This window comes from Felis catus, chromosome C1 (genome assembly GCF_018350175.1).
Source record: "Felis catus isolate Fca126 chromosome C1, F.catus_Fca126_mat1.0, whole genome shotgun sequence".
Taxonomy (NCBI): domain Eukaryota; kingdom Metazoa; phylum Chordata; class Mammalia; order Carnivora; family Felidae; genus Felis; species Felis catus.
Window position 1 is genome coordinate 132,134,128 of NC_058375.1, and position 25,425 is coordinate 132,159,552.

At 34.6% G+C, this 25,425-nt stretch overlaps 1 protein-coding gene across 1 annotated transcript in view; it reads right to left on the reverse strand.

Annotated features, from left to right (window-relative positions):
• The window catches only part of LRP1B (LDL receptor related protein 1B), a 1,940,511-nt gene that overhangs the window by 682,571 nt on the left and 1,232,515 nt on the right, over positions 1–25,425 (reverse strand). Inside the window, exons 21-22 of the mRNA XM_023259298.2 lie at positions 4,705–4,785; positions 3,418–3,585 (exon numbers count right to left, since the gene is read on the reverse strand). Coding sequence (XP_023115066.2) covers positions 3,418–3,585; positions 4,705–4,785 — 249 coding nt within the window. The remainder of the gene's footprint in view (positions 1–3,417; positions 3,586–4,704; positions 4,786–25,425) is intronic.

Here is a 25,425-nt window from a genome sequence, read left to right on the forward strand (position 1 = left end):
AGGACAATCACCATAAATTAGGGTCAAATGATTTCTTTACTTTGCAAAATTGAGACAAAATCAATTCTAGAGAAACCTATTCCATTATCCATCAAATCCATGCTGAAATTATTCGGTATAAATTTTTACAACAATTTATGAATGGAAATTGACCTGATGAATAGCTGTCTAAAGATACCCCCCAAAAAATGCATATGTTTACTTTAGAAATGCTTTATTCCTTGGGGGAAATATGGTTGTGACTATTCCCCTTAAGAATAGAAGAATGAAAGCATACATAATTCAAATGAATTAAACTGTCAACAATGAGATAAGATTAATTGTATACATTTGGTATTTTATAGATGCATTTGTCCAGAATCTGTCTGTCTCTCTCTCTTCCTCTGTTTTTTTTTTTTTTTACATTATATCCAGAGAGCTAAACACTTGTAAGAAAAGACCAAAGTCTCATTTTAACTTTATTCTTGATGTTTTTACAGGTAAAAACATTTCTTTACAAAACCTTTTGATACTTATTAAATGGCCAGACCTAAGGCTCTAGAGGGTGTTCCCTTCTACCAAATTCTTCCACTTGAAAAACAAACTATTCCTCCACTTGGAAAAAAAACTATATACCCAGTAGCTTTACTAATGGTTCACTATAGAAATATGTACCAACCAAAGCTGTCACAACCAAAAACAAATCAGAGCTAAATTAATGATAAACAGGCAATGAGACAAAGGAAGGAAATCAGTCTGCTATGGATTGTCTTTCTATTCTACTCTTGCTCGTAGACCCTGTGTGTGTGTGTGTGTGTGTGTGTGTGTGTGTGTGTGTGTACAGTGCTTTCCAAAGATATTGCACATTGTGTGCCTAGTATGTGAGCTTGGAAGTGAGAGGAAAGACCATCACAACATGAGGGGGAAGGAGAGAAGTATAATCTAGAAAGGGATTAGCAATTAATACTTTCCCCATATATTAATCATACTAATGATGAAAAAAATGATCATCACTATAGAAATTCCTCAGAGAGAATATGCATTGAACATAAATGCAGAAATTTTCTAAATATGGGGGTTATATATGGAATGTTCCATTTCCTGGTTTCTTCTGCTTCTTTACAATTAAAAGTGAATTCAAGAGTGTTTTTGCCCTTTTGAAATCAATTTAAGTTGAGAGAAACTACACCATATGCTCTTTTAACCCAGGCAATGTACAGCAAAGTGCTGAGCAATTATATGGTGGATTTGATCAGTTTTGACAGCCAGTCTTGAAACTCAAGCCAGAATCCCCTGCTCTTTCTTCCACAGCAGGTTTTGAGAGTAAATTATATGACTAATTGCATCAAATTTCTACTTTACCTTGGCAATGGTCTCACAAAACCTGCATGTGCAAAATGACTTTCCTGATCAGCTTTAACAATTCTATGTGCCATGATTATTTTACAACTTCTGTATCAGAATATATAAAATAATGATGGATAAAAATATGTAAATGTCCTCTGAAATACTCTGTCTTATAGCAAAGTCATCCTAGACTGTTCCCTTTCTTCAGTTCCTGCAACTTTTATTCACCAAGTGGAATATTTGATTAGGGAATTTATAATCTGATAAATATAAATTAGTTCAGGATGTTCTTCTCATTCTGTGTTTGAAACATGTCCAAGAATCATGTAGATTCTCTGGATCATTTCCTTAGTGTATTACCATAATCATATAAGAAATGCATGATGTTCACATTGACAGTATATTCTTTAGAGAAATATATAAGTGAAAGTGAGGTGCTCTAGAAGTGAAGGTCATTAACATTCAATAGTCACCGATTCTATTATACTTCAAACCAGAGAAACTACCTAGTGAGGCTACAAAGGGTTGTGTATCACTTACTCTGGATACTCATGAAGCTAAAGCGATCTCTCAAAAACTTCTTAATGTGCAATAATTATTTTAATTTAGGGACAAATAAACATAGAAAAGAGGGAGAGGATCTCACTTCTGAGATGAAAGTAAATTAACTTTGGGGAAATTTATCTTTCACAGCATATTGGGGGCAGTGCCAGCAGGCCACAGATGTACACCTCATGAGGAGCCTATAAAGACATCTGTGAGGTGGGGGGAAATGCAGTTTATATTCATAGTGTAACTTAGTAATGACATACCAACCACACCCCAGATGAATGCTTCCAATATAGAAAGAAAAAAGGGAAAAAAAAGTATTTTTTTACAGCATTTCTGTTTCCATGCAAGGTTGTTAATGAAAAAAGCTCTAGTTCATATGTATTAGTGGACCAACTGAAATAAGAGAGAAACTGACAAAAGAATGAGATATAGATAAAGAAAGGGGTGGGGGGAGAGAGAGAATGAGAAAGGGAATGAGAAAAAAAAGGGAAAGAGGAGAGGGAGGGAGGGACACAGACAGGAAACAAACAAACAAAAAAGACAAAAGGAATCACATCAGAGGAAAAAAACTATAGAAATTTTCTAAGTTATTAAATGTTGCAGAAGACAAATATATGCCCTTGAAAACACTTTGAAAATGATTCCTTTCTTATTATCATTCAATATATGCCTCCCACTCCAATACCCAACTCATTAAATAGATCACTTTATTCTCTGCTTGCCTGCTAGATATTAAATGCTGAATGGGGACCACATTTCTTTATCCTTTTATCTATCTTTTTCTACAAGCACAGTGACTGGCACATAGAAAGTCTTCAATAAATATCAGTAGAATAAATGAACGAGTGAATGACAAATTCTTCCAAATTCTTAAGCAGAAAGAAAACTTATACTTAAAAAAAATGTTACTGATTGTATGAATGTTTGGCAGCCTAATGATTTTTTCCTATGATATTTCCAACATGATTTCTAATTTGTTAACATTCCCTATGGATGATCAAATTTTGCAAAGTAACGCATGCAAATGACAGGGTATGGCTGCCCATGGATATGCTGCGACCCGTTGTCACAGTTTCCTTCTTGCAGCTTGCATTCTAGGAGTTATTCAGTTGGAATGAATCATCAATCAATAGGAGGTTATTTCAAACCTTAAGGAAACAAATTTGGTGTTCAAATAAAAGAAAAATTATGCCTTTATTGTTTCTTTGTTTAGTTTGCTTGTTTGTTTTCCTTGGGGATGGGTTTGGGGTTTGGCAATTTAAAAGTTGGAGAGGATTAACGTCGTAGTAACTAAAGCATCCAATGAAAGTAGGAACCAAAACCACAGAAGGTATCGGAGTATAAGGAGGTATTAAAATGAGAAACCAGAGAAATAAAAGAGTGAAAGTGATCTGTAAATTATTTTACACTGTTCCAAATATATATGTTTTATATATTCAAATATATATATATATATATTTATATATATATTTATTTATTTATTTATTTATTTATTTATCAATTTAAAATGATAGTTCATAGAGTCACAAAATTACTGACCTTCTCTGGTACAATTGGTTTGGGCTTCATCACTGAAGTCTCCACAGTCATTGTCACCATCACAGGCCCAGTGGCCTGGGACACATCTGCCATTGGAACACCTGAACTGATTATCAAAGCAAGAGTGAACACAGCCAACTTCATCACTGCCGTCCCCACAGTCATCATCTGGAAAGAAGCACCAACATCAAGGGAGTGAAAACTGACCCAGGAAGAAAATTTTTCTTCCAAAATCTCTAAGGTTTCTTTTTGTATATAGAGCATTCTTTTGTTTTTGATAAAGGAATCAATGATCAACTTTCCCATGGACAGTGGGGGAACTATTTTCATTTTGACATTGCTTCCCTTGTGCTTTCACATCAACTACTAACCAAAGAGGAAAAAAGAAATCCTTGACTTGGATTTTAAAATTTAATTTCCATTTCACTCAGAAATGACTAACCATTGACAACAAATCTATGCGACATGAAATAATTATAAAACGAGAGGACAATGATGAGTGCAGGAATTTCATGAAATGATACAGCTGGTGATATAATTATTGTGGAAAACTGTTCAGACCCACAATCTCTCTACACCCCACAGTGTATAACCGTATCTTTAATTCAGACCTTTCTTCTCCATTCTCCAACATGAAGAGTGACTACGTACTCCCCTTCCCCTACTAACTGATAAGTGTGTATTTATACTGGGAAATTGTCACTATCATTAGCAATGATTTATATTCTTTATTAACAACCATCGCAGGAGGGAGGTGAGAGAAATGTGAAGTGGAAATAGATTAAATTGAAATCAGTGGCTGAGAATGTATGATTTATACATAATTCATTTACCTGTGTTCGGTATAATTCAGCATAGGGATACAATTGAGTATAAGAAAAAAAACATCAGTTGTACATAAATAGCAAGGTGGCAGAAATGAGACCATTTGGATAATTCCATAATAATTTATAAACTCCTCTGTCCTGAGAGTACAGAGCACTTTACATAAATGCTTTGGGGAACTCAAATTGTCCAGGTCATTTCCTCAATTATCCCCTTTACTTCACATCTGTCGAATTAGACGATGTCCAGCATAATGTCTGAACACAAATCTCTTCATTGCCCCATGGGACAGATGTTGACCTCCATTACTCTTAATGCTAATCCCCGCTGAAGTGCCAGGTGCCCTCTTACCACTTGTCTTAGCCATTTTGTTGGCTCTGCAAGCTTCTCTTATGAACTATGTCTCACCAACAGTCAGGCCCCCAATCAAATCAGTGCAATACAGTGAACAGTAGTACTTGCCAGAGTCGCAGTGCCATTTGCTGCTAATGCATCTTCCACTTTTGCATATAAATTGAGTTAGTGGCTCACAAGTTGGAAATTCTAGGAAAGGATAAAAACATTCAATAGGTAAGATGTTACTGACTATGCTTGGCTTAAATTGTATCTCATTTGCTAATGGGACCAGAACTCCACCCCTGTCTTCGACAAAAGGCACAGAGGAAGCAGTATACAAATATAGTGACATAAACTTCTTGAGGACATAGGACACCCATACTTTTAATATTTTTTAAATGAATACTGTACAGGGACTGAAAGGCAAGGAGAATCATTTGGTGAAAGACCGTGTGTATTCATTATACGCAAAGTAATGCGTGTATACTTTAAACAGAAAGGCCTTTTCTGAATACAGAGAACCAAGTAGGAAAGTAAGATCTAAGTTTGCCTTTTAGAGATGTCAACATCAAAAAGTGAAAGTAAAAACAAACAAACAAAACATCTCAATAAAATCAGTTCATGGATATCATACAGTTATAAATGTTTCGAGGAGTGAATTCTAAGGTTAAAAAAAAAAACACAAAACACAAAACGCAAGAATTCTCTGAAAATAGACAACAGTAAGGAATTAGAATTCAAAATGAAATTTTACTCTATTAAATCCAAAGACCTCCTTTCCTAACCCCTAAATATTTATAACAACAAAAAATTTAAACATAGACAAACATAGAATTAGCATAGAAAAAGACTCTAAAAAGAGGTAACTTGCTAATTCAAAGGAGGAGTCAATTCAGCAAAGTGTCATAAAATGATCAGATAATCTAGACTGATTGGAAAAAGAAAAGAAAATAATCTAGACTGATTGGAAAAAGAAAAGAAAAGGCAAAAGGTAGTAGTAATCAAAGAATACAATTGCCAGGAAAAAGACTTTCATTTATGGTGAAAGCAATTCACATAGTTTACATAATGTGCTTAATACCAGGTACTTTAGCTCTCAGCACAATATTCATGGAATTATAAAACCATCACCCACAAGAGCTCATTTAACAGACATTAAAAAATAGAAAAAGAAGAAAAAAAAAACCTCCATCAGTTCACTGATACAAAGAAATTGCCACATGGAGATAGATCTGTGCCCCACATTCTTTTATATTGTTCTTTTGACAGCTGGAGACAAAGCCATTTTGTAGCAAATGGCTGCTCTTCTCCTTAAAACAAGTGGCTTACATTCATAGTCTATATTTGGTGGGAGGGAGACCATAAATATTTTCAACTTGTACTCTGCAGGCTCTGTCTCAAGGCTACCAAGATGGCTGAGCAGGCTAGTGTTTGGCTGTCCAAACTTCTTCAGCCAAATTATTAACCTCTTATTTAACTACACAAATATTTATCTATAGTTTTTTTTTGGAGTTTTGAATACTATTTAGAGGAAAATATATGAATAATAACAATATCTTTCCTAGCTTAAAACAAAACAAAACACTGACTATATCCAATCATTTTAGCCATAAGAAAATAAACTCTGAAAAATTACGCTTGCCTAAAACTGGCCATTATTTCCTTAATAAAAAAACAGGTCTTTAGAGTTCACTCATCAAACTCTCCCTCCATTCTTTATTCCATCACCAATTTCCTATATTATTTTCATTTACTATCCATGAATGTACTTAAGCTGCTTTTACTATACCTATGTTTTTAGTTTGTAGATGTATTCACCTTGAAGTATTTCTCATAAATTGTTTCATTATGTATGGTAGACTTCCTTGTATTTATTAGAAATGTGTCTTTAAATACTTCCACTGTTTTAGCATTTGGTTTCCACACTAGTCACTACTGCATAATTTTACAATGTTGGAGATTTCAATCATTTAAAGTTTTTTTATCTTTAAATTCTATAACAATCATTTTTATTGTTTCAAGTTTTTATTTAAATTCTAGTTAACATACAGTGTAATATTGGTTTCAAGAGTAGAATTTAGTGATTCATCACTTACATATAACACCCAGTGCTCATTACAGCAAGTGCTCTCCTTATTATCCATCACCCATTTAACCCATCCCTTGCCCACCTCCCTCTGAGGACCCTCAGTTTGTTATCTATGGTTAAGAGTCTCTTATGGTTTGCCTCCCTTTTTCTTTTTTGTCCCTTCCCCTATGTTTGCCTGTTTTCTTTCTTAAATTCCACATATGAATGAAACCATATGGTATTTGTCTTTCTCTAACTTATTTAGTTTAGTATAATACACTCTAGCTCCATCCACGTCATTGCAAATGGCAAGATTTCATTCTCTTTTATACCTGAGTAATATTTTATTGTGTATATATACCACAACTTCTTTATCTATTCACCAGTCGATGGACATTTGGGCTCTTTCTATAATTTAGCTATTATTGATAATGCTGCTATAAACATCAGGGTACATATACCCTTTCGAACCTGTATTTTTGTATCCTTTGGGTAAATACCTAGTAGTGCAATTGCTGGGTCTTAGAGTAGTTCTATTTAATGTTTGAGAAACCTGCATACTGTTTTCTACAGTGGCTGTACCATTTTGTGTTCCCACCAAGACTGGGGGCTCCCTTTCTCTGCATCCACGCCAACATCTGTTGTTTCCTGTGCTGTTAATTTGAATCAGTCTGACAGGTATGAGGTGGTATTTCATTGTACTCTTGATTTGTATTTCCCTGATGATGAGTGATACTGAAAACTTTTCATGTGTCTGTTAGCAATAATTTAAAGTTTTTTTAACTTTGGGGGAGCTTGGGTGGCTCAGTAAGTTAAATGTCTGCCTTCAGCTCAGGTCATGATCTCATGGTCTGTGGGTTCAGGCCCCACATCAGGCTCTGTGCTGACAACTCAGACTTGGATCCTGCTTCGTATTCTGTCTCTCTCTGCCTCTCCCCAGCTTGTGCTCTCTCTCTCAATAATAATTAAATAAACTTTAAAAAAATTAAAAACTAAAGTTTTTTAACTTTAAATTCTATAACACTATCAATATTTATTTTTTATAGAGAAGAACATGCAAGATTTACCTAATGATTTTGGTCATGCATCTTTAGGTCTATCCTTCATTTTTCTTTTAAAATGGGTGATGGGCATTAAGGAGGGTACCTGTAATGAACACTGGGTTTTATATGTAAGTGATGAATCAATAACTTCTACTACTAACTTGGATTTAAATAAAATCTTGGAATACAAAAATCTTTTAATATTTTAAGTACCAATCCCAGGTAGCCTGAAGGCTGAGTCATGGGGCTCACACATGGGCAGTTTGCTCCATGCCCTTGCCCTCCATCTTTAGGAAAGGATGCTCTCATCCATCATGCTCTCTTCCTGGGGACAGCAGTTCCCTGCACTGCACTACTGATAAGAAGGTTTGAATGGCAGTTACAATCAGACCTCATATTGGACCTGCTCTTCTTATGGTACTTGGGCCTGTCTAACAGTTATGTTTCCCAAAGGTCCCCTGCAGGCCTATTCTGGATCATCCCTAAGAGTTAGGACTTTACAGAATACCCAAAATTATGTTACTGAGCACTTTCATACTATTTTAACCAGTGAATCACATGAGTGATGGTATTGTCAGAAAGTAAGAATTTTTAATGGCACTGCTAGAACTTTTATAGAATGATTTGCATTTTTTCCTTTATTAAAAACTATGAAATTGTTAAGTTAAAAGTGTATATTGATGTATAGTTTTTGGCAAGTCACAACTAGCTAGAATAGTAAAATGTGAGCAAATTAATTTTGCATGGTAGTGTCAAAGACATATCCTGTGCCGTATCTTTTCAATAATATTTCAAATTACATTGGAGGCTAAAATATTCATCCTCACTCTTAAAATGGTGAAACAGTAAGTCAACTTTGGAGCCCATGAGAATTCTCTCTAGTGTGTAGCTGAGCTGGGAAAAGAGAATCAGGCAGACTGACCAGCAGTAGCAACCAGTGAGCAGACTACAAGTGACAGCCATCTTTACTACTGGTAATTTACCCAAATGACAACATAAATTGATATTACTTCATAAATAACATGTAGGGAAAGTGGTGGGCTCATACCAGATCTGGTTGATATGGCATTGATTACCTGCTTTTCGCTTCTTAAAAAGCTATTTCTTTGTGTGGTTACATCTGACTATATACATGTGAGGTATTGGAATATGAATCAAAATTATTCTAAAACTGAACAAATCTCCATTAAATTTTATGATTACCAAAGACATGCTTCAAGATACAAATTTTAGAATAAATTTAATTTTTTAAACCCCCAAAATGTGATCAGAGCCTAAACGTTATTCAAAGACAGCAGTAAAAAGGAGGCAATCACTGATATGAAGAGAGAAAAGACTGTATCAAAAGCTATCCATGATGTGACTCAACAAATTTTCTGACATATAAGGGGAAGTGCTCAAAAGAAGTGAAAATGCCCAAGGCATCCTTTAATCAATACTTCTAACAGAGTTTTCTCTTGTTACCTGACAAGATAATGAAAACTTATGTGTTTATGTTTCAAGAATCAACAGGAATGTTGTCCAAAATATGTTTTCTTCTTTGCATAAATGTTTAATGTTTAGAAGATGTACAGTAGATATGAATAGTGACTTTAAACCAAACATCAGTGTAAGTTATGGTTAAAATGAATAAAGTCAAAATGCAGATTCTAAGATACGATGAGATCTAGTTTTGAAAAATAACATCAAATCTTGTTGAATCTATAACAGGTTACTTCACATTTTTTAATCTCTCTTCTATAAATTTAGGAACGTATTAAACAGAATCACACATTTAACCAGGAAAGTGATAAAACACCCCAAGCATTTGGAGAATCTGAAATTTGGCAATACTTCATTGTTCAGTAAGTTTTCCAAGTGACCTTTAGGATTCTACCTCTCAGATTCTGAGTCTAAAATCCAGTCCCCTTTGTGCCCCAAATATGAACGTTAGCTTCTAAAGGGTAAAAACTTTCAAAATAAATAAAATAATCTAAAACCTGGTATACCTTCAGTCTCTAAGAAAATAAGTCATATACCTGACCACAGTGAATACAACATACATACGTGCATATGATGCATATATGTACTTAGATAGTTGTATCTCATTTCTGATTTATTTTTTTACATAATAGTTACATTTCTCTTGGTAACCACATTGTCTGATTTAGTATAGGACAAGAGGCAAATTATATAAAGTTTTTAAAAAATGAGGACTAGAAGAAAGGATAGGGCAAATCACTACAAAGAACAGAGATATTAATTGAAGGGACACATATAAGGGAGTGAAATTACTAATGTTTCATTCATGTTTCCCTGATAAAGCACTGTGACCTAGAATAAGTCACAATGCCTCTCTGGTGACAGATGTCAGGTTTGTAACTTGATCTCTCGGGTCCTTTAAATCCTAAATGTCAAGAAGTCAGAAGAAACAACCTCTGCAAGTGCACAACACCCTGAAAGCATTTTATTAGCATAAAAATGGGGCATATCTCCCAAATAACTCCTGGGATTATCACAGTATTCCAATAAAAGATAATTGAATTTCAGAAAAAAAATATAAGAATACATTTAAAACGTTAAATTATCTTTGGATTTTCTCCACTTAAGGCAGTCAAATGTGCAACACATTTTAGGAGTTCCACCAAAAATTTAAGTAAAATATAGGACACTTCATTTTTCACTAATGTTGGAAAATAATGTATCCATAATTTCTTAGTATATTATCACCAGTATCTAATAGTGACAGATAAATGAGTTCTGACAACAATATACATCTTCTCCTAAAAAATAAAACAAAAGCTACTTAAATTAAATTTAACATTTTCTCTGTTCTTCCCTATTAGCATTAATTTAAAAGTTAAAAAGAGTATCTGAATATTTCAGTCTGTTTCTAGGTACTTGTTCTTTTTAAAATACCAGCATGAATTCTTATATTTGACAAAGAGTTAAATATTAAACACAATCTTTTCTTTCTTGACTTTATATAAATATCCTTTGACTGTGGATCTTCCATGAGACACAGATTGCAAGACACTTGGAAAGATTACCTGATTAACTCTCACAAAGAGAAACAAATATATAAATGGAAGTGGCTTACATTTTTTCATATTAAAATTACACTAAAGAAAACTATATTTTATTTCTGTAGTTACTTCAACCTCATAGAATGTTTAATGTGGAGTAATGGACTGTTAAGAAATCTTCTATTGTTGCAGGTGGTGTGCTCAATTTATCTATTATATCTTTCACTTAAAATTTATTGCCAGGTTATATGTATGCTATTATGTAAATGGCAACAATTTTCTCTCTCTCTCAAGGGTAATCATCGTTGGTATGGTACTTCTATTTATCCGGTATACAAAGCTTAGAGGTAGTTTTCAGATCCAATTTGTTTCTTTCCTATCTCTAGGAATCTTCCTACTTATTTCTCCTTTTTGGTCTCAAAATGAATAATTCTAATTAACTAATTATTGAACTCTCAAAGTAAAGCTATCATAGGTTTGTTTTAGAGTATGTAGTCCACATCCTACATGTATATAAAGGTGACCATCATGTGGAAAATGTATACAGGATCCACATTAAAATAAATGACAAGTTAAGAATATTATAGAAGTCCAGGGATAGGAAAGTGTTGTCTAAACCTGAAGGAGATGATACAATGCACATTACACGTTATTATTTATTAAGTATGAGATATTAAGCTAGCTATGTATATACATTACCTATACTCTTCACAACAGCCCTGAAATTTTTATAGCCAACCTGAATTGTAAAAGAAAACAACGTAAATTGCCTGAGGATATACTGCATAACCAGCAAGTATCAGAGTAAAATCTGGATACTAGTCTGACTGCTTCCAAAATATATTATTTTTCCCTATACCATGCTGATCATACCAATACTTATTAAAACATCATAGTGCAGAAAAATTTGGGGAAGGATGAAAATTTTAATTCTTCTTTCTGTCGTTTATGTCTTCCACTTACATTTTAATTCTGATTATTATCTATTCTAAGGTATAATTAAATGTGGTTATGGGAAAATAGTGCTTTTTAAAATTATATAGATTATAGGACTATATCCTCTGGGAAAATATATAACATTTCTTGATAATGATACTAGCTATGGCTCTTGAGAATTGGTACTTACTTAGGACAGACTTCAAAAGATCCAATAAAGTAAATATACTTTGGTGAAAACCATAAGAAAACATTGTACCACAAATAATCTTCATTTTGCTGCTCTTTCTTTGTTGTTACATAAAACCTCATTTTATACATCACGTAAGTCCTATATAAAGAACAGAGTTTGTAGGCAGGCAAACCTGGATTAAAATCCTGATTTTCTCACTAATTAATATATAATTGGGGATAGTTACTTAACATCTCTGGTCTCAAGTGTTTCCTCTGTAAAAGAGTAGAAAACTGTTTCAAAAGTTTTAATCATTCAAAATATTGGGAGCTTTATACAAGACAGAGATCTAGGTCTTAGTGATACATCACCTAGAATAAATGAATAAATGAATGAATAAAATAGTGCTAAATACTGGGAATACAAAGTTCACCATTTTCATTTCTAAGCATGCTTACAATCTAGTAAGAAAATATTTGTAGTATAATTAAACAAGTGACTTCAATAAATCTCTGATAAATGCTATGACATAAGCAACACAAGGTGTTATTGCAACCCAGAACAGAATCATCAAAACTACTCTCAGCTATTGCACACCAGAGGAAGTTATATACAAGCCAATATGAATAATATGTTCACATCAAATCAGGAGAACAGGAGGGGAAGGGATGCTTTTAGAATATTCTAGAAAGACAGCATTCCTGAAGGCCCAGAAGTCAGAGTAGATAAAATGTTTAAAAAACTAAAATTTTCAAAATAGCTGCAGTAATGTGTAAGACAGATGTAGTGAAATTTTAGGAGCTACAAATTCGCTGGTGTGATAGATTTAGAAATAATCACTACTGATATAAGAGACCCTTAGAGGTCAATGGAACATCCATCCAGGGAATGTATGAATGAAATTAACAGAATTGCTAGAAAGACATATAGAACACTTCTGGCAATGAGGAAGACAAATGAAAAATGCAAAAGTAATAACCAAACATTTTAATACATAGTGCATATGCAAGAAAATAATACAAATTTTCAGAGTTGAGAAATGAAAAAAGAACTGAAAACTAGGTTAGAGTTTCCATAGCTTTGTGAATATGTCTAGGCATGCGTGTGTGTGTGTGTGTGTGTGTGTGTGTGTGTGTGTGTGTGAGAGAGAGAGAGAGAGAGAGAGAGAGAGAGAGAGAGAGAGAGAGAGAGAGAGAGAGACTGATTTTGCCCACAAAGGCAGTAGAAGAATGCTGGATCAGTAATCTAGATGTTTGGGTTTTAATATCAACACTAAACAGATGATAATTTCTTAGTTGCTCCTAAGGTGTGGATCTGAGCATAGACCCAGGACCCTCAGAGGCTAAACCCTCAATGGAAGGTTGGAGGAGATAATATCCCCTCCCAGGAAGAAGAGAGGTCTCAGCCTGGATTGTGAATGGAAAAAAATATATATATGTGTATGTATATGTGTGTATATATATATGTATATATATATGTATATATATATATATATATATAGATACATATACATATATATATACATATATATATTTCCCAAAATTTATAGATGTGAAACTGTATTATAAGCTCTACTTTCTATAGTTCAAAAACCCTCAATTAAAAAAAATCAAAGTAAAGATGAATTCAGGGCATACAATATTTCAGACAATAGGTTGTTCAGGAAAGCTGTGGCCTCAAGACAGGCCTCAAAAGACTTTCACAGGGCCAAAAAACATAGAAGACAGGCTCAAAAAATTACATTAAAAAAGGGGTGAAGGAATGAAGGAAGAAAGTGGAAAAGGAGGGAGGGAGGAGGAAATAAGGAAGGGAGGGAGGAAAGAAGTAGAGCTAACAAGGAAGCAAAAGAAAAAATATGTATCTGGTGAGTGGAAATTTAGCAGATCCAAAAATTGGCAGAATTAAATCCATAAGATCTTCAGACATTTAAAAAGTAGCTAAATGCCTCATTAGCACAGTAGTTAGTGCTTCAGTCTCATGACAGGTATATGACAGAGACTATAGACTAAAATATAATAAACACTATAAAATAAGGAAGTCAAAACATATTTTAAAAAATAAAGGCAAAGGGCGCCTGCCTGAGTGGAACAATTGGTTGAGCCTAGGACTTCAGCTCAGGTCATGATCTTAAGGTTTGTGAGTTCAAGCTCCATCTTGGGCTCACTGCTATCAGGGAGGAGCACGCTTTGGATTCTCTGTCCCCTGCCCCCCCTTCTCTGTCTCTGCCCCTGTCCTGCTTGTGCGTTTTCTCTCTCAAAAAAATAAAATAAAAAAAATAAAATAAATAAAATAAAATAAAATAAAATAAACAATAAAATAAAAATAAAGATAAAGATAAAGATAAAACAAAAGCATGCTTAAAAAAAACACCCTAATGGGGCACCTGGGTGGCTCAGTTAAGTGTCTGACACTTGGTTTTGGCTCAGATCATGATCTTGCCATTTGTGAGTTCAAGCCCTAGGTAGGGCACCGCACTGATTATGTAGAGCCTGCTTGGGATACTTTTTCTTTCCCTCTCTCTCTCTGCCCTCCCCTGCTTGTGTTCTCTCTCTCTCTCAAAATAAATAAAGTGAAAACAACCATACATACACCCAGAGGAAAAACAGGCAGAGACTTGAAAAGGAACCAAATACGGCATTTAGAAATCAAAACCAGTGTTGAAATTATAAACTTTAAGGAGTGATTAAATTATAAATTAGTATGTTTGAAGAATTACTAAACTAGAAGACATATCAGAAGAAATATCCAATGTTGCAGTTTAAAGATAAAAAATAATTTTTAATAAATACAGAATCATGGAGAATAGATTAAAAAGAGAAAATATTAAATTCATAGTCCAAAAACATGACAGAGAAAATGGGGATAGGTAATAATCAAAAAGATGATTTCTTGGAATTTCCCATAATTTATGAAAGACCTGACTTTAGATTAAGGAACCACAATTTAACTCGAGATAAGTAAAACTAAATTCATGTATAGAAACACTGTAGTGATATATTAGGATGCCAAGAATAAATTTATGAAAACTAAAGTAACCTATAAATTATTTGCAGTATTGAATCGAGAGTGAAAAATCTATTCTCCTCCCACTCAAAAGAAACAATAAAATAAAATAAATAAAAGAAAATAAAAATGAGAACTTCCTACAAAGAAATCAACTCCCTCTATCAAATAAAATACTGAAAGAATATTTCAGAGTTAGGCATAGACAGAGGAACCAGAAAACATGTAGGAGGGAAACCAAGAAATATCTTTCACTGAAGACAAGAGAAGTATTTCAAGGAGAAAGACCACAATGATGGTAACATGAGAGGTAAATGGAAATGCATTAACCATATTATTTTTTTCCTGTTGAGCTTGGAAAATACAGTTTTTGTGGAATGATTTGAGGAGGAAAAACAGTTTTCGTCTATTGTAGACTGAGTGGAACATTGATACATAAAATTTATGTAACTTTTCCAAGACATTTTACTATGAGGAACTTAAGAATCAATGTGACAGCTGATGAGACATATAGGATCAAAAACAGTTAAGTAGTTATGTTGGTGCTAATCTTTTTAAAGAAAGGTGAAAGTTGAACATACATAAACATTGATGGGAAGAAAATAGTGCATGAGACTAAAAATATAGTCTCTTTATACAAAATTACATTTTCAGGGCACTTGGGTGGCTCAGTCGGTTAAGGGGCTGGGTTTAGCTCAAGTCATGATCTCATGGTTTATGAGTTCAAGCCCCTTGTCAGGCTCTGTGCTGACAGCTCAGAGTTTGGAGTCTGCCTTCTGATTCTGTGTCTCCCTCACTGTGTGCCCACCCCCCTGCTTGTGCACATGCGCGCGCGCGCGCTCTCTCTCTCTCTCTCTCAAAAATAAACAAACATTAGGAAAAATTTACATTTTCTGTTTTTATACATTTTAGGACAGCAGAAAAATTCCAAAGGACAGATTTGTATCTAACAGTGATAGGGATCCTTGGCAATTAAAATAATTAGTACTAAAATAAATCTAAACTCAATTGAGTCCAAAAGTTAAAAATTAAACAATGAACTTAGATTTTTTTTTGTCTCAAGAAATGATAAAGAAATAATAGCTTTTGTAAATTGGAAATTCCCAATGAAATGTACCAGATGAGGGGGACCTTGGTGGCTCAGTTGGTTAAGCATTTGACTTCAACTCAGGTCATGATCTCGTGATTCGTGACTGGAGCCCCTCACTGGTCTCTACACTGGTGGTAGAGAGCCTGCTTGGGATTCTCTCTCTCCCTCTCTTTCTCTGTTCCTTCCCTACTTACACACTCTCTCTCTCTCAAAATAAATAAACTTAAAAAAAAAAAAAGACTCTCCCCAACAAATATACTACATGAAGTAAACAATTAACTGATTTATGTCTATAAAAACTCAGAATATATAAAAAGTAACTCAAATAAATTTATTTTGGTTTCTACTTATTTTAAGACTATATTCGGGGCGCCTGGGTGGCGCAGTCGGTTAAGCGTCCGACCTCAGCCAGGTCACGATCTCGCGGCCCGTGAGTTCGAGCCCCGCGTCGGGCTCTGGGCTGATGGCTCAGAGCCTGGAGCCTGTTTCTGATTCTGTGTCTCCCTCTCTCTCTGCCCCTCCCCGTTCATGCTCTGTCTCTCTCTGTCCCAAAAATAAATAAACGTTGAAAAAAAAAATTTAAAAGACTATATTTCAGGAAATTTTGGTGTGTGTGTGCGTATACGACCATATCTTCCAGAAGAAAAAAAAAAAAAACAAATTTTGAAATATCTACATTTTAAAAATACAGAAATTTTTGGGGCGCCTGGGTGGCTCAGTTGGTTAAGCGGCCAACTTCAGCTCAGGTCATGATCTCGCAGTCCAGGAGTTCGAGCCCCGCGTCGGGCTCTGTGCTGACAGCTCAGAGCCTGGAGCCTGTTTCAGATTCTGTGTCTCCCTCTCTCTGACCCTCCCCTGTTCATGCTCTGTCTCTCCCTGTCTCAAAAATAAATAAAATGTTAAAAAAATTAAAACTAAGTAAATAAATAAAAAACACAGAAATTTTTAATGAAATTCTTTGTTTTTAACATTCATTCATTTTTGGGAGAGAGAGAGAGAGAGAGAGAGAGAGAGAAAGAGAGAATATGAGTGGGGGAATGGCAGACATAGAGAGAGGGAAAAACAATCTGAAGCAGGCTCCAGGCTCCAAGCTGCCAGCACAGAGCCTGATTTGGGCTCGAACCCAAAGAACCATGAGATCGTGACCTGAGTCAAAGTTGGACACTTAACCAAAGGAGCCACAAAGGGTCCCCAAAAATACAAGAATTTTTAAAACTGTCCTTATATGGTATTCTGTCATATTTTTCTCATTCTAATTCATACTCTAGGATTAGTAATTTTAGCACTGTGTAGGCACAAGGAATCAATTCTTCAGTGCCACAAAATAGTAATCAGGTTGCCTAAGATTTATTTTTCTGTTTCATTTTTATCATTAAAAAATTAGCATGTTATTAATAAGAACAATTTTTATGAAATTGCTTATGTACTTTAACTCACAGAGGTTATATCCTGATTTTTTTTGGCAACGTACCCTGGGGTAAAGCCCCAACTTCAGACATCCTCGGTTCTGCTCAAATTATAGAAACTATCTCATCCCAGCAAGGGGCAGCAACAAATGGCTCAAACACTGACATGCACACAGCTTTCTGCTTTCAAAATGCCAATTCAACATGATAGAAGGGATTTGTTTCCTGGATCAGTAGGATACTTCAACCTGACATCTTTCAAAATATTAAACTTAATATTAAAAAAATAAGAGTTTGGAAATGTTATTTTCTCTAATAATGTCAATTGGCCCAATTCCAACTCTAGTTTGAAAAATAAATGTGTGTGTGTGTGTGTGTGTGTGTGTGTGTGTGTGTGTGTTCCATTTGATAAAGAAAATTATTTGGAAGGAAAAAAAAGAAGAAAAGGCTATAGCTCATCTCTTATTGAATAACTACTAGATACTAACCACTACCGAGATTTTACATATTCTTTCTCATTTGATTCTGATTGTGTGTGTGTGTGTGTGTGTGTGTGTGTGTGTGTGTGTGTGTGTATAAAATCATTGCTGCTGAAATGTCAGAAGAATTCATGTTTATTCTTGACAGAAATTTAAGGGACTGCATTTTTGTCAGGACCAAGAGGCACTTAGAATTATTATTGCCCAGTGGCTTTTGGTAGTGCAAAGCTCCAGATACTATGGAAAAGAAAGAACATCTGAGGATTCCTGGTATGTAACAGAGAGTTTAGATAAGAAGTTAGCCAAGAGGCAAAAGTAAATAATTAGAATTGTGAGTGTTTCACATCACAAACCTGGATGTATATTAGAATTATATGTACAGCTTTTAAAAGTACTTATACTTGAGCCTTTATTATACTTCAGTTGGTAGTATAGGACATACTACATTTCCTCAGGTGTTATGGGTTGAAATGTATGTATCAAAAAGAGATGTCCCATTCTAAAGCCTGGTACCTGTGAATGTCTTATTTAGAAATAGGGTCTTTGCCTATGTAATTAAGGATCTCAAGATTCTTTCATTCTAGATTATGGGAGGTCCCTAAATATCCAAGGACTTGCGCCCTTATAAGATGTGATAGTGACACAGAGAAAGGCCATGTGAACATGCAGACAAGAGATTGGAGCCAAGGTGGAGCAGCCAACAGAAGCTGGAAGAGGCAGAGGATTCTCTTTGTGGAGCACTACTGATTTTGGACTTCTGGACTCTAAAACTATGAGAATGGATTTCTGTTATGTGAAGCCATCATGTTTGTGGTGATTTGTAGTAGCCTTAACAAATTCTAATTTGTAGGGAATGTTGACATCACATAGCTTATTAAATTTTTTGGAATTGCTCTAGGATAAGAATCACAGGAGGTGCTTTTCCCAAAATACATATTCCTGGACTCTATGTGAGACCTACTGAATGAACTTTTGGGGGAGGGTGGTAGTGGCCTGAGGATATTTATTAGTACCAAGCACCCTGTGTGATTCATACCTTTAAGCAAGAAGCTGGGGAAATGCTGAGTGAGGTCAAGGAACTAAAAGCTGTTTTTAATAATTTCTGCCTGTGGCTTTCAATATGCTCACCAGGGTCTTCCTAACTCCCCACTTTCCTGCATACAGAGCCTTATTAATCAAATGTGTATAAAACAGGGAACCGTAACCAAAGACGATGAGAAAGCATGTCACATACCCATAAGAATAACATAAGAGAGAACCTTGCAAAAGCTTGCATGCCACTTCTAAACAAAATAAAATTGTTTAAATATAAATGTATAGAACATGAGAAAGCAGAACACGACCATCTGGGATACAAAGCATAAATCAAATAACTTAATTTCTTTGGTTTCTGTCATTTGAATGGAAGTAATTATTGCCAGATTGGAGAGTGAAGAACAAACAGGTTTGATGGGAAGTTAAAGCTCTGAATCAAATCAAAGAGAGAAAATTGTAACACCTACTTAACAAAAATGAATTTATCTCCACATTGAAACAAGTTATCAAAGAAGATATGAAACATATATTTTTGATCTCAGAATATTGACAGTGCTTTTGAAATAAATAGAAGATGGGAAAGATGTATGGAAACTGGAAAATGGTAAATAATATTGTTCCAATTTCAAAAATGAGTGAAAATTTGCAAACAATAGAAAGGTAAAATTTATATATATATATATATATATATACACATATATACATACATATATATATACATACATATATATATATACATATATATATGTATATAATCTGACAACAATTCTAGTATTAACTTGCTAAAACATTATTTTGTCAGAATTTTTAAAGAGACTCTTTGCTCAAGAACAAAATAAAAATTTATGCCAAATGAGATTTATTTGCTGATACAATTTTTAGATAAGGATGTATCATGAAAATGCCATAAACAAAGCGTTCTCATATTTTTGGCAATGTTTGATAAATCTTCTGATGAAAAATGAAAGTATCATGCATGCAAGATGGTAGTAAATTTAATGGGTTCAAAATTGTCTCTGTACAGTTTTAATTATTAAATCAGTTTCCCCTGAAGGATGTTTTTAATTACTTGCCAAAAGTTTAACACCTTTGTTAGTATGATTTGATTACAGCCTTAAAAATTATGCTTATCAAATCTCTGAATTCCATAAAACTGGGAGACTTCATTAATATCATAGGTTCAAAATTGCAAGACAGCAGTAGGGTTAAGAGTTATAGGAGGATGGAAATCTAAGAGTAATAGCATAGACTGGAAAAGATCAGACCCATGTACATATTCAGAAATAGGTAAATAAGGAACAATGAGGAGATTATCAAAATAAAAGGTAAAAAATTTTGAAAATTAAACATTAGAAGCACCCAAAAGGAGCAAAAGGAGTGATCAAGTCATAAGAGAAGCTTAGTTATTTTAATTAGCTGGGCACTTGACATAGGAGTTATGTGATAAGGCTCCCACTTATAATTGCGTTAACAGAAGCCTAGAAATTACTGAAGGTAATAAATCCATTTCAATCTGTTCAAAAATACCACATATGGGATACTATGTTGTGTTTAATTCTATCTAGGCCACGAATTTGTTTTTACTTTGGCAAAATAAATTAAAATAAAATAAAATTTACCATTCTAACCATATTTAAGTGCATAATTCAGTAACATTAACTGTATTCGTATCATTATGCAACAGATCTCTAGAACTTATTCATCTGTAGAACTGAAACTCTAACCCATTGGACATCAACTCCCCATTTTAGAACATTAATTTTACCAACGTCATTAAAAATCCAAGTATATTCATAGTAGGGCAATTGGGAGGGAAATAACATACAAATGCTCATGTAAGGAAATCTGAAAGAAGTGGTGTTTTTTGCTTGTAAAAGAGAAGGGTTAGGTAGGCAGGAATGTGCCTTCGGTTATCTAAAGAGTGATCCTGTGACAAGGTTATAGATTTAGATTGTATAGCCTCAGAAAACAGAACAAGTATCATTGATTAGAATCTTTAGGAAGGCAGATGTTGGTTGCAACAATGAGGAATATTCTGACAATTACTGACTAACAGTAGAATTAGCTACCCTGCGAAAAGGCCAGTTCTTTGTTCCTGAAAATATCCAAACAAGGACTGGGTAAGCATCTCTGAGACCAGTTTTAGAATTCTTACATTGGATGAGGGATTGAATTAGATAACATGTGCAGGCAACCACCAAAACCTGTGAATCTCTGAAACAAAGAGAATGGACCTGAGTCCAGTGCTTGTCAGACTTACTAACTCATTCTGCAATTTTGGACACACAAGTTTTGGTGTTTTGATTTCCTTATTTCTAATGTGAGGGGATAAAATGAATGGTTTTCTCATTCTTTATAAATGTCCACGCATTGAGTAAATATGCATTGTGCACATTGCGCAGAATTTGTCTGCATTGGTCAGCAAGTGCCTGCCAGCTTTAACAGCAAATAGGAAGGAAGGAAAGGAGAGCGAGAAGGAACAAGAAAATGAATAATAATTAACATGTAATAGTGCGATTTTTCCTTTTGACATGACACTGGCCCACTCAATACTAAGAACAAGGAGAATCTAAGTACTCTTACATGCTACACATAAATCCCAATAGTTGAAGCTGTTCCTTCCAAAAGAAGAGTAGCCCACAAGACAATTTTATGCAAAGACCAATAGACTCAAGGGAAGGAGAGACTCCATGAGAATAATTCACGAAATTTTGTGGGTACATGAGAAATAAATTAATGCTGCTCAGGAGGTAGACTAACCATTTTACCCTGAATCTAGAGAAGAAAGAACTGATGGGTCATTAGGAGACTAGCCTGATCACAGTTGGGAGAGCAGGGGGAAAAGTGTACTCACAAGAGAGAGCAAAACTTTTTTTTTTCCATCTATTTATTTATTTATTTATTCATTCATTCATTCATTCATTCATTCATTTATTTATTTATTTATTTATTTATTTATTTATTTATTTATGCAAGAGAGAGAGAGCTCAAGTTGGGGAGAGGGGCAGAAGGGAAGAAAGAGAAAGGGAGAGAAAATCTTAAGCAGTCTCCATATACAGTGCAGAGTGCGATACGGGGCTTTATCTCACAACCATGAGATCATGACATGAGCTGAAATCAAGAGTCAGACACTTAACCCACTGAGCCATCCAGGTGCCCCAAAACTGTTATTTCGGGGGGTCATATCAGTAATGCAACCAAGAAGGTGTCCACCAACCAAAAGAGACTCTTAGGACTATGAGATATGAAATCTGTGGTAGGAACAATAGGGGATGGGGATAAAAGAAATCTAGAAGTGGGGGGAGAAGAAGCGGAAACAGAAGATAGAGCTGAGGGAACTATGAAGAGAAATGAGACCTCACACCTCTCTGAAGATTTCACATTTTCTAAAAGAGCTGCATTGCACATGTGTCAGAGGGCTGTGATCTTCAGAGAAGCAGAGAAGGTTACCACTACACCCACTTAAAAGATACTACATATTTATCCATCTCTCCCATCTGACTGAAAAGCCAAGGCTAGAAGAGGGGGGAAATGTAGGGTGTAAAAACAAAACATGGTCCCCTCTCATCAATGTTCCTAGAACTTCACGTCTAGCCAGCAGTGGGGTAGAAGAAAGCTTTGACTAAGATATAATAATGAAGTTTCAAAGTGGATTGAATCAAGTTCTAGAAATAACGAGTTACCAGAATCATTGTGTCTGCCAAGATGTTATTAAGGAATGAGGGAGCAACTGAAAGCAGTGCTTGCCAATACTCATATTTTGCCAGTGCCCATTGGGTTAACAGTCTTCATTTATTAGGTTACACAAATATGCATTTTTTTCTTACTAAACTCAAAAAAATGTTATAGTTAATCATGAAATTTGGTTTTCTAATAACTAGTTGAACAAATCTTTGATATAAAGCATACACTGATTTAACTGGGAAATTATTTCTTTTTGACAGCTCTGTCTCTTCTCTTTGTGTCTGATACTTGCCAGTTTTGTTTCTAATTCTTTGCTCCTTAATTATGTGGAGTAAAATTACAAGTAGCTTTACAAGTAAGATTATACGTTACATGAGACAGAATTTTACTATTTTCATAGATTTAAAAGATTAACACTCATAAAAGGGAGTCATGTTAACTTTGCAAATTTTAATGGATTTTTATTAGACTGCATGGAACTACCTTTCAATCTGTCAATAAATTTTAGGTATTTTTTAATTAAACAGTTGGAACAAATCAAAAGCTAACAACTTACATTAATGTGTATTTATTAAAAAGTAATAACAAATGAAAGCTATATTGAAATACTGGGAAGACAGAACACTCCCAAAATAGTTAAACTACAGTTTAAAATAAACAAATGTACTGCTTTTGATGATAAATTTTCCAAGGGGCAAACTAAAAGTTTGTCTGAAATGTTCTTACATTTAATCATGAAATACTCTTACATTCAATGCTGTAACATGGAAATGGGAAGAAAATTTGCTAGGTTAATTGCTTCCATCTTAAGTTCATTTTGCATATATAAACATAATCACATCACTAAGTACATGTAAGATATAATCAAACCTGAATGGTGCTTCTCAAAGTGTGGTCCCTTGACCACGTAGGATCAGCATCAACTGTTAGAAATATAAATATAAATACAAATCATGGACAAACTAAGACTTATTGGGTCATAGAGTCTGAGAATCAGGCCCAGCATTCTGGTTTGTGTTATGTTTTTCTTTATGCTTTTTTAATAAGTTCTCCAGGGGATTCTGGTGCATGATCAAGTTTGAGAACCTTGGCCTTAAGTTGACAGTTCTCAGACTTGAGGGCACATTTCATACCACTGGAAAGCATTAACAATACTGATTCTTGCATCTGATCCCCAGAGACTCTTATTTAATTAGTCTGGGGTGAGGCATGGGCAGGTGATTCTTTTACTGACAGCTAAAGTTGAGAATCCACACTAATAGCTTTGAAACAAGTGACCATTTAGTTCCTTGACACACAGTCCACTTCTAACTCAGGCTTCACTATTTTAACATATCTGTTCTTATTTGCAGAATCAATTTCCAGAGTCTCTTTTTTGCCCAACATGAGGACTACCAAAAAAAGTTAAAAGGCTCTTTAAAGATGAAGTGAGAATCTTCAAGGCCCTTTCTAATTATGTGTTTGCCTACATATAGTTTCAACGTAAAATGTGCAGTTACCTTGTAAAAGCAAATGCAAGTAAAATTAATTAGGTTTTAAACAGGTGCTAATGAATTCCACTAAATTTTGACCCTCATTTGCAAAAGCTTCAACTCCTAAATACAACCAGAAGCGTTCCTTTTTTATTTTTAAGTCTATTTATTTTGAGAGAGAGAGAGAGAGAGAGAGAGAGAGAGAGAGAGAGCGAGCAAGCAGGTGCAAGCAGGGGGAGGGGAAGAGAGAGACAGGGAGAGGAAAAATGCCAAGCAGGCTCCATGCTGTCAGCGAGAAGTCTGATGTGGGGCTCAATCTCATGAACTGTGAGATCATGGCTTCAATCTGAAACCAAGAGTTGGATGCTTAACCGACTGAGCCACCCAGGTGCCCCCGACCAGAAGTATTTCTAAACATTGGATTCTCATGTTTTAAAATCCAAATTTTGGTAATATTTTCAGTGAAAAATAGTAGTTATGAAATGAAACAGAAGCTGTTCATGGAGCTAAAATATAAAAACAAAATAAATGATGGTGAGTCTTCTAGTAGGATTAAACCTATAGGAACTTGGCTGATTCCAATGGGAAAAGTAAAATATGATCAGCCCAAATATTATAATGATGCCTAATAAAACTGGGAATTAGTTGAACTTACATTCATTTCTAGATTGCTGCCAAGGAGAATGACTTTTTATGATGCAGTAAATTAAACAATTTATAATATTTTTGTCATTTTGCATTTAGTGCAGAGATTTTTTTTTTAATTTTTTACCGTTTATTTATATTTTACAGAGAGAGAAATATAGTGTGAATGGGGGAGGGGCAGAGAGAGAGACAGAGACACAGAATCCAAAGCAGGCTCCAGGCTCTGAGATATCAGCACAAGAGCCCAATCCAGGCCTTGAAGCCACAAACGGTGAGATCATGACCTAAGCTGAAGTCTGACGCTTAACCAAATGAGCCACCCAGGTGCCTCAATGCAGAGATCATTTCTTTTATGAGAGTAATCCATGTCGTTCTCTCTTACAACTTTATTTTTTTTTATTTTTAAGTGTTTATTTGTTTTTTTGAGAGAGAGACAGACAGAGAGAGTGCAGGGGAGGGGCAGAGATTCACTATCAGCTTCTTTTACTAACATAAATTTTGATGTATAATGACAATCTGAAAGATAAATGTATGTTACTACATAGAGGAACAAGTTTGGAGAGGACATGTTTCTTATCTTATAAAGGGGAAACAGTACTGAGACTACCCCATGTGGCTTACTGATACTCTATAAAGTTTGGCGATATTTCAGAAGCAAACTGACAACTACACTTCACAGTTATTCCTATCCAGTGGTATACTGGAAGCATCTTATACCAGCTTGCAATAACCAATTTTTAAATTTTCAAGGATTCTAAGAATTAATTATTAAGGATACATCCATTATTTAAAATAAACTATATGAATTT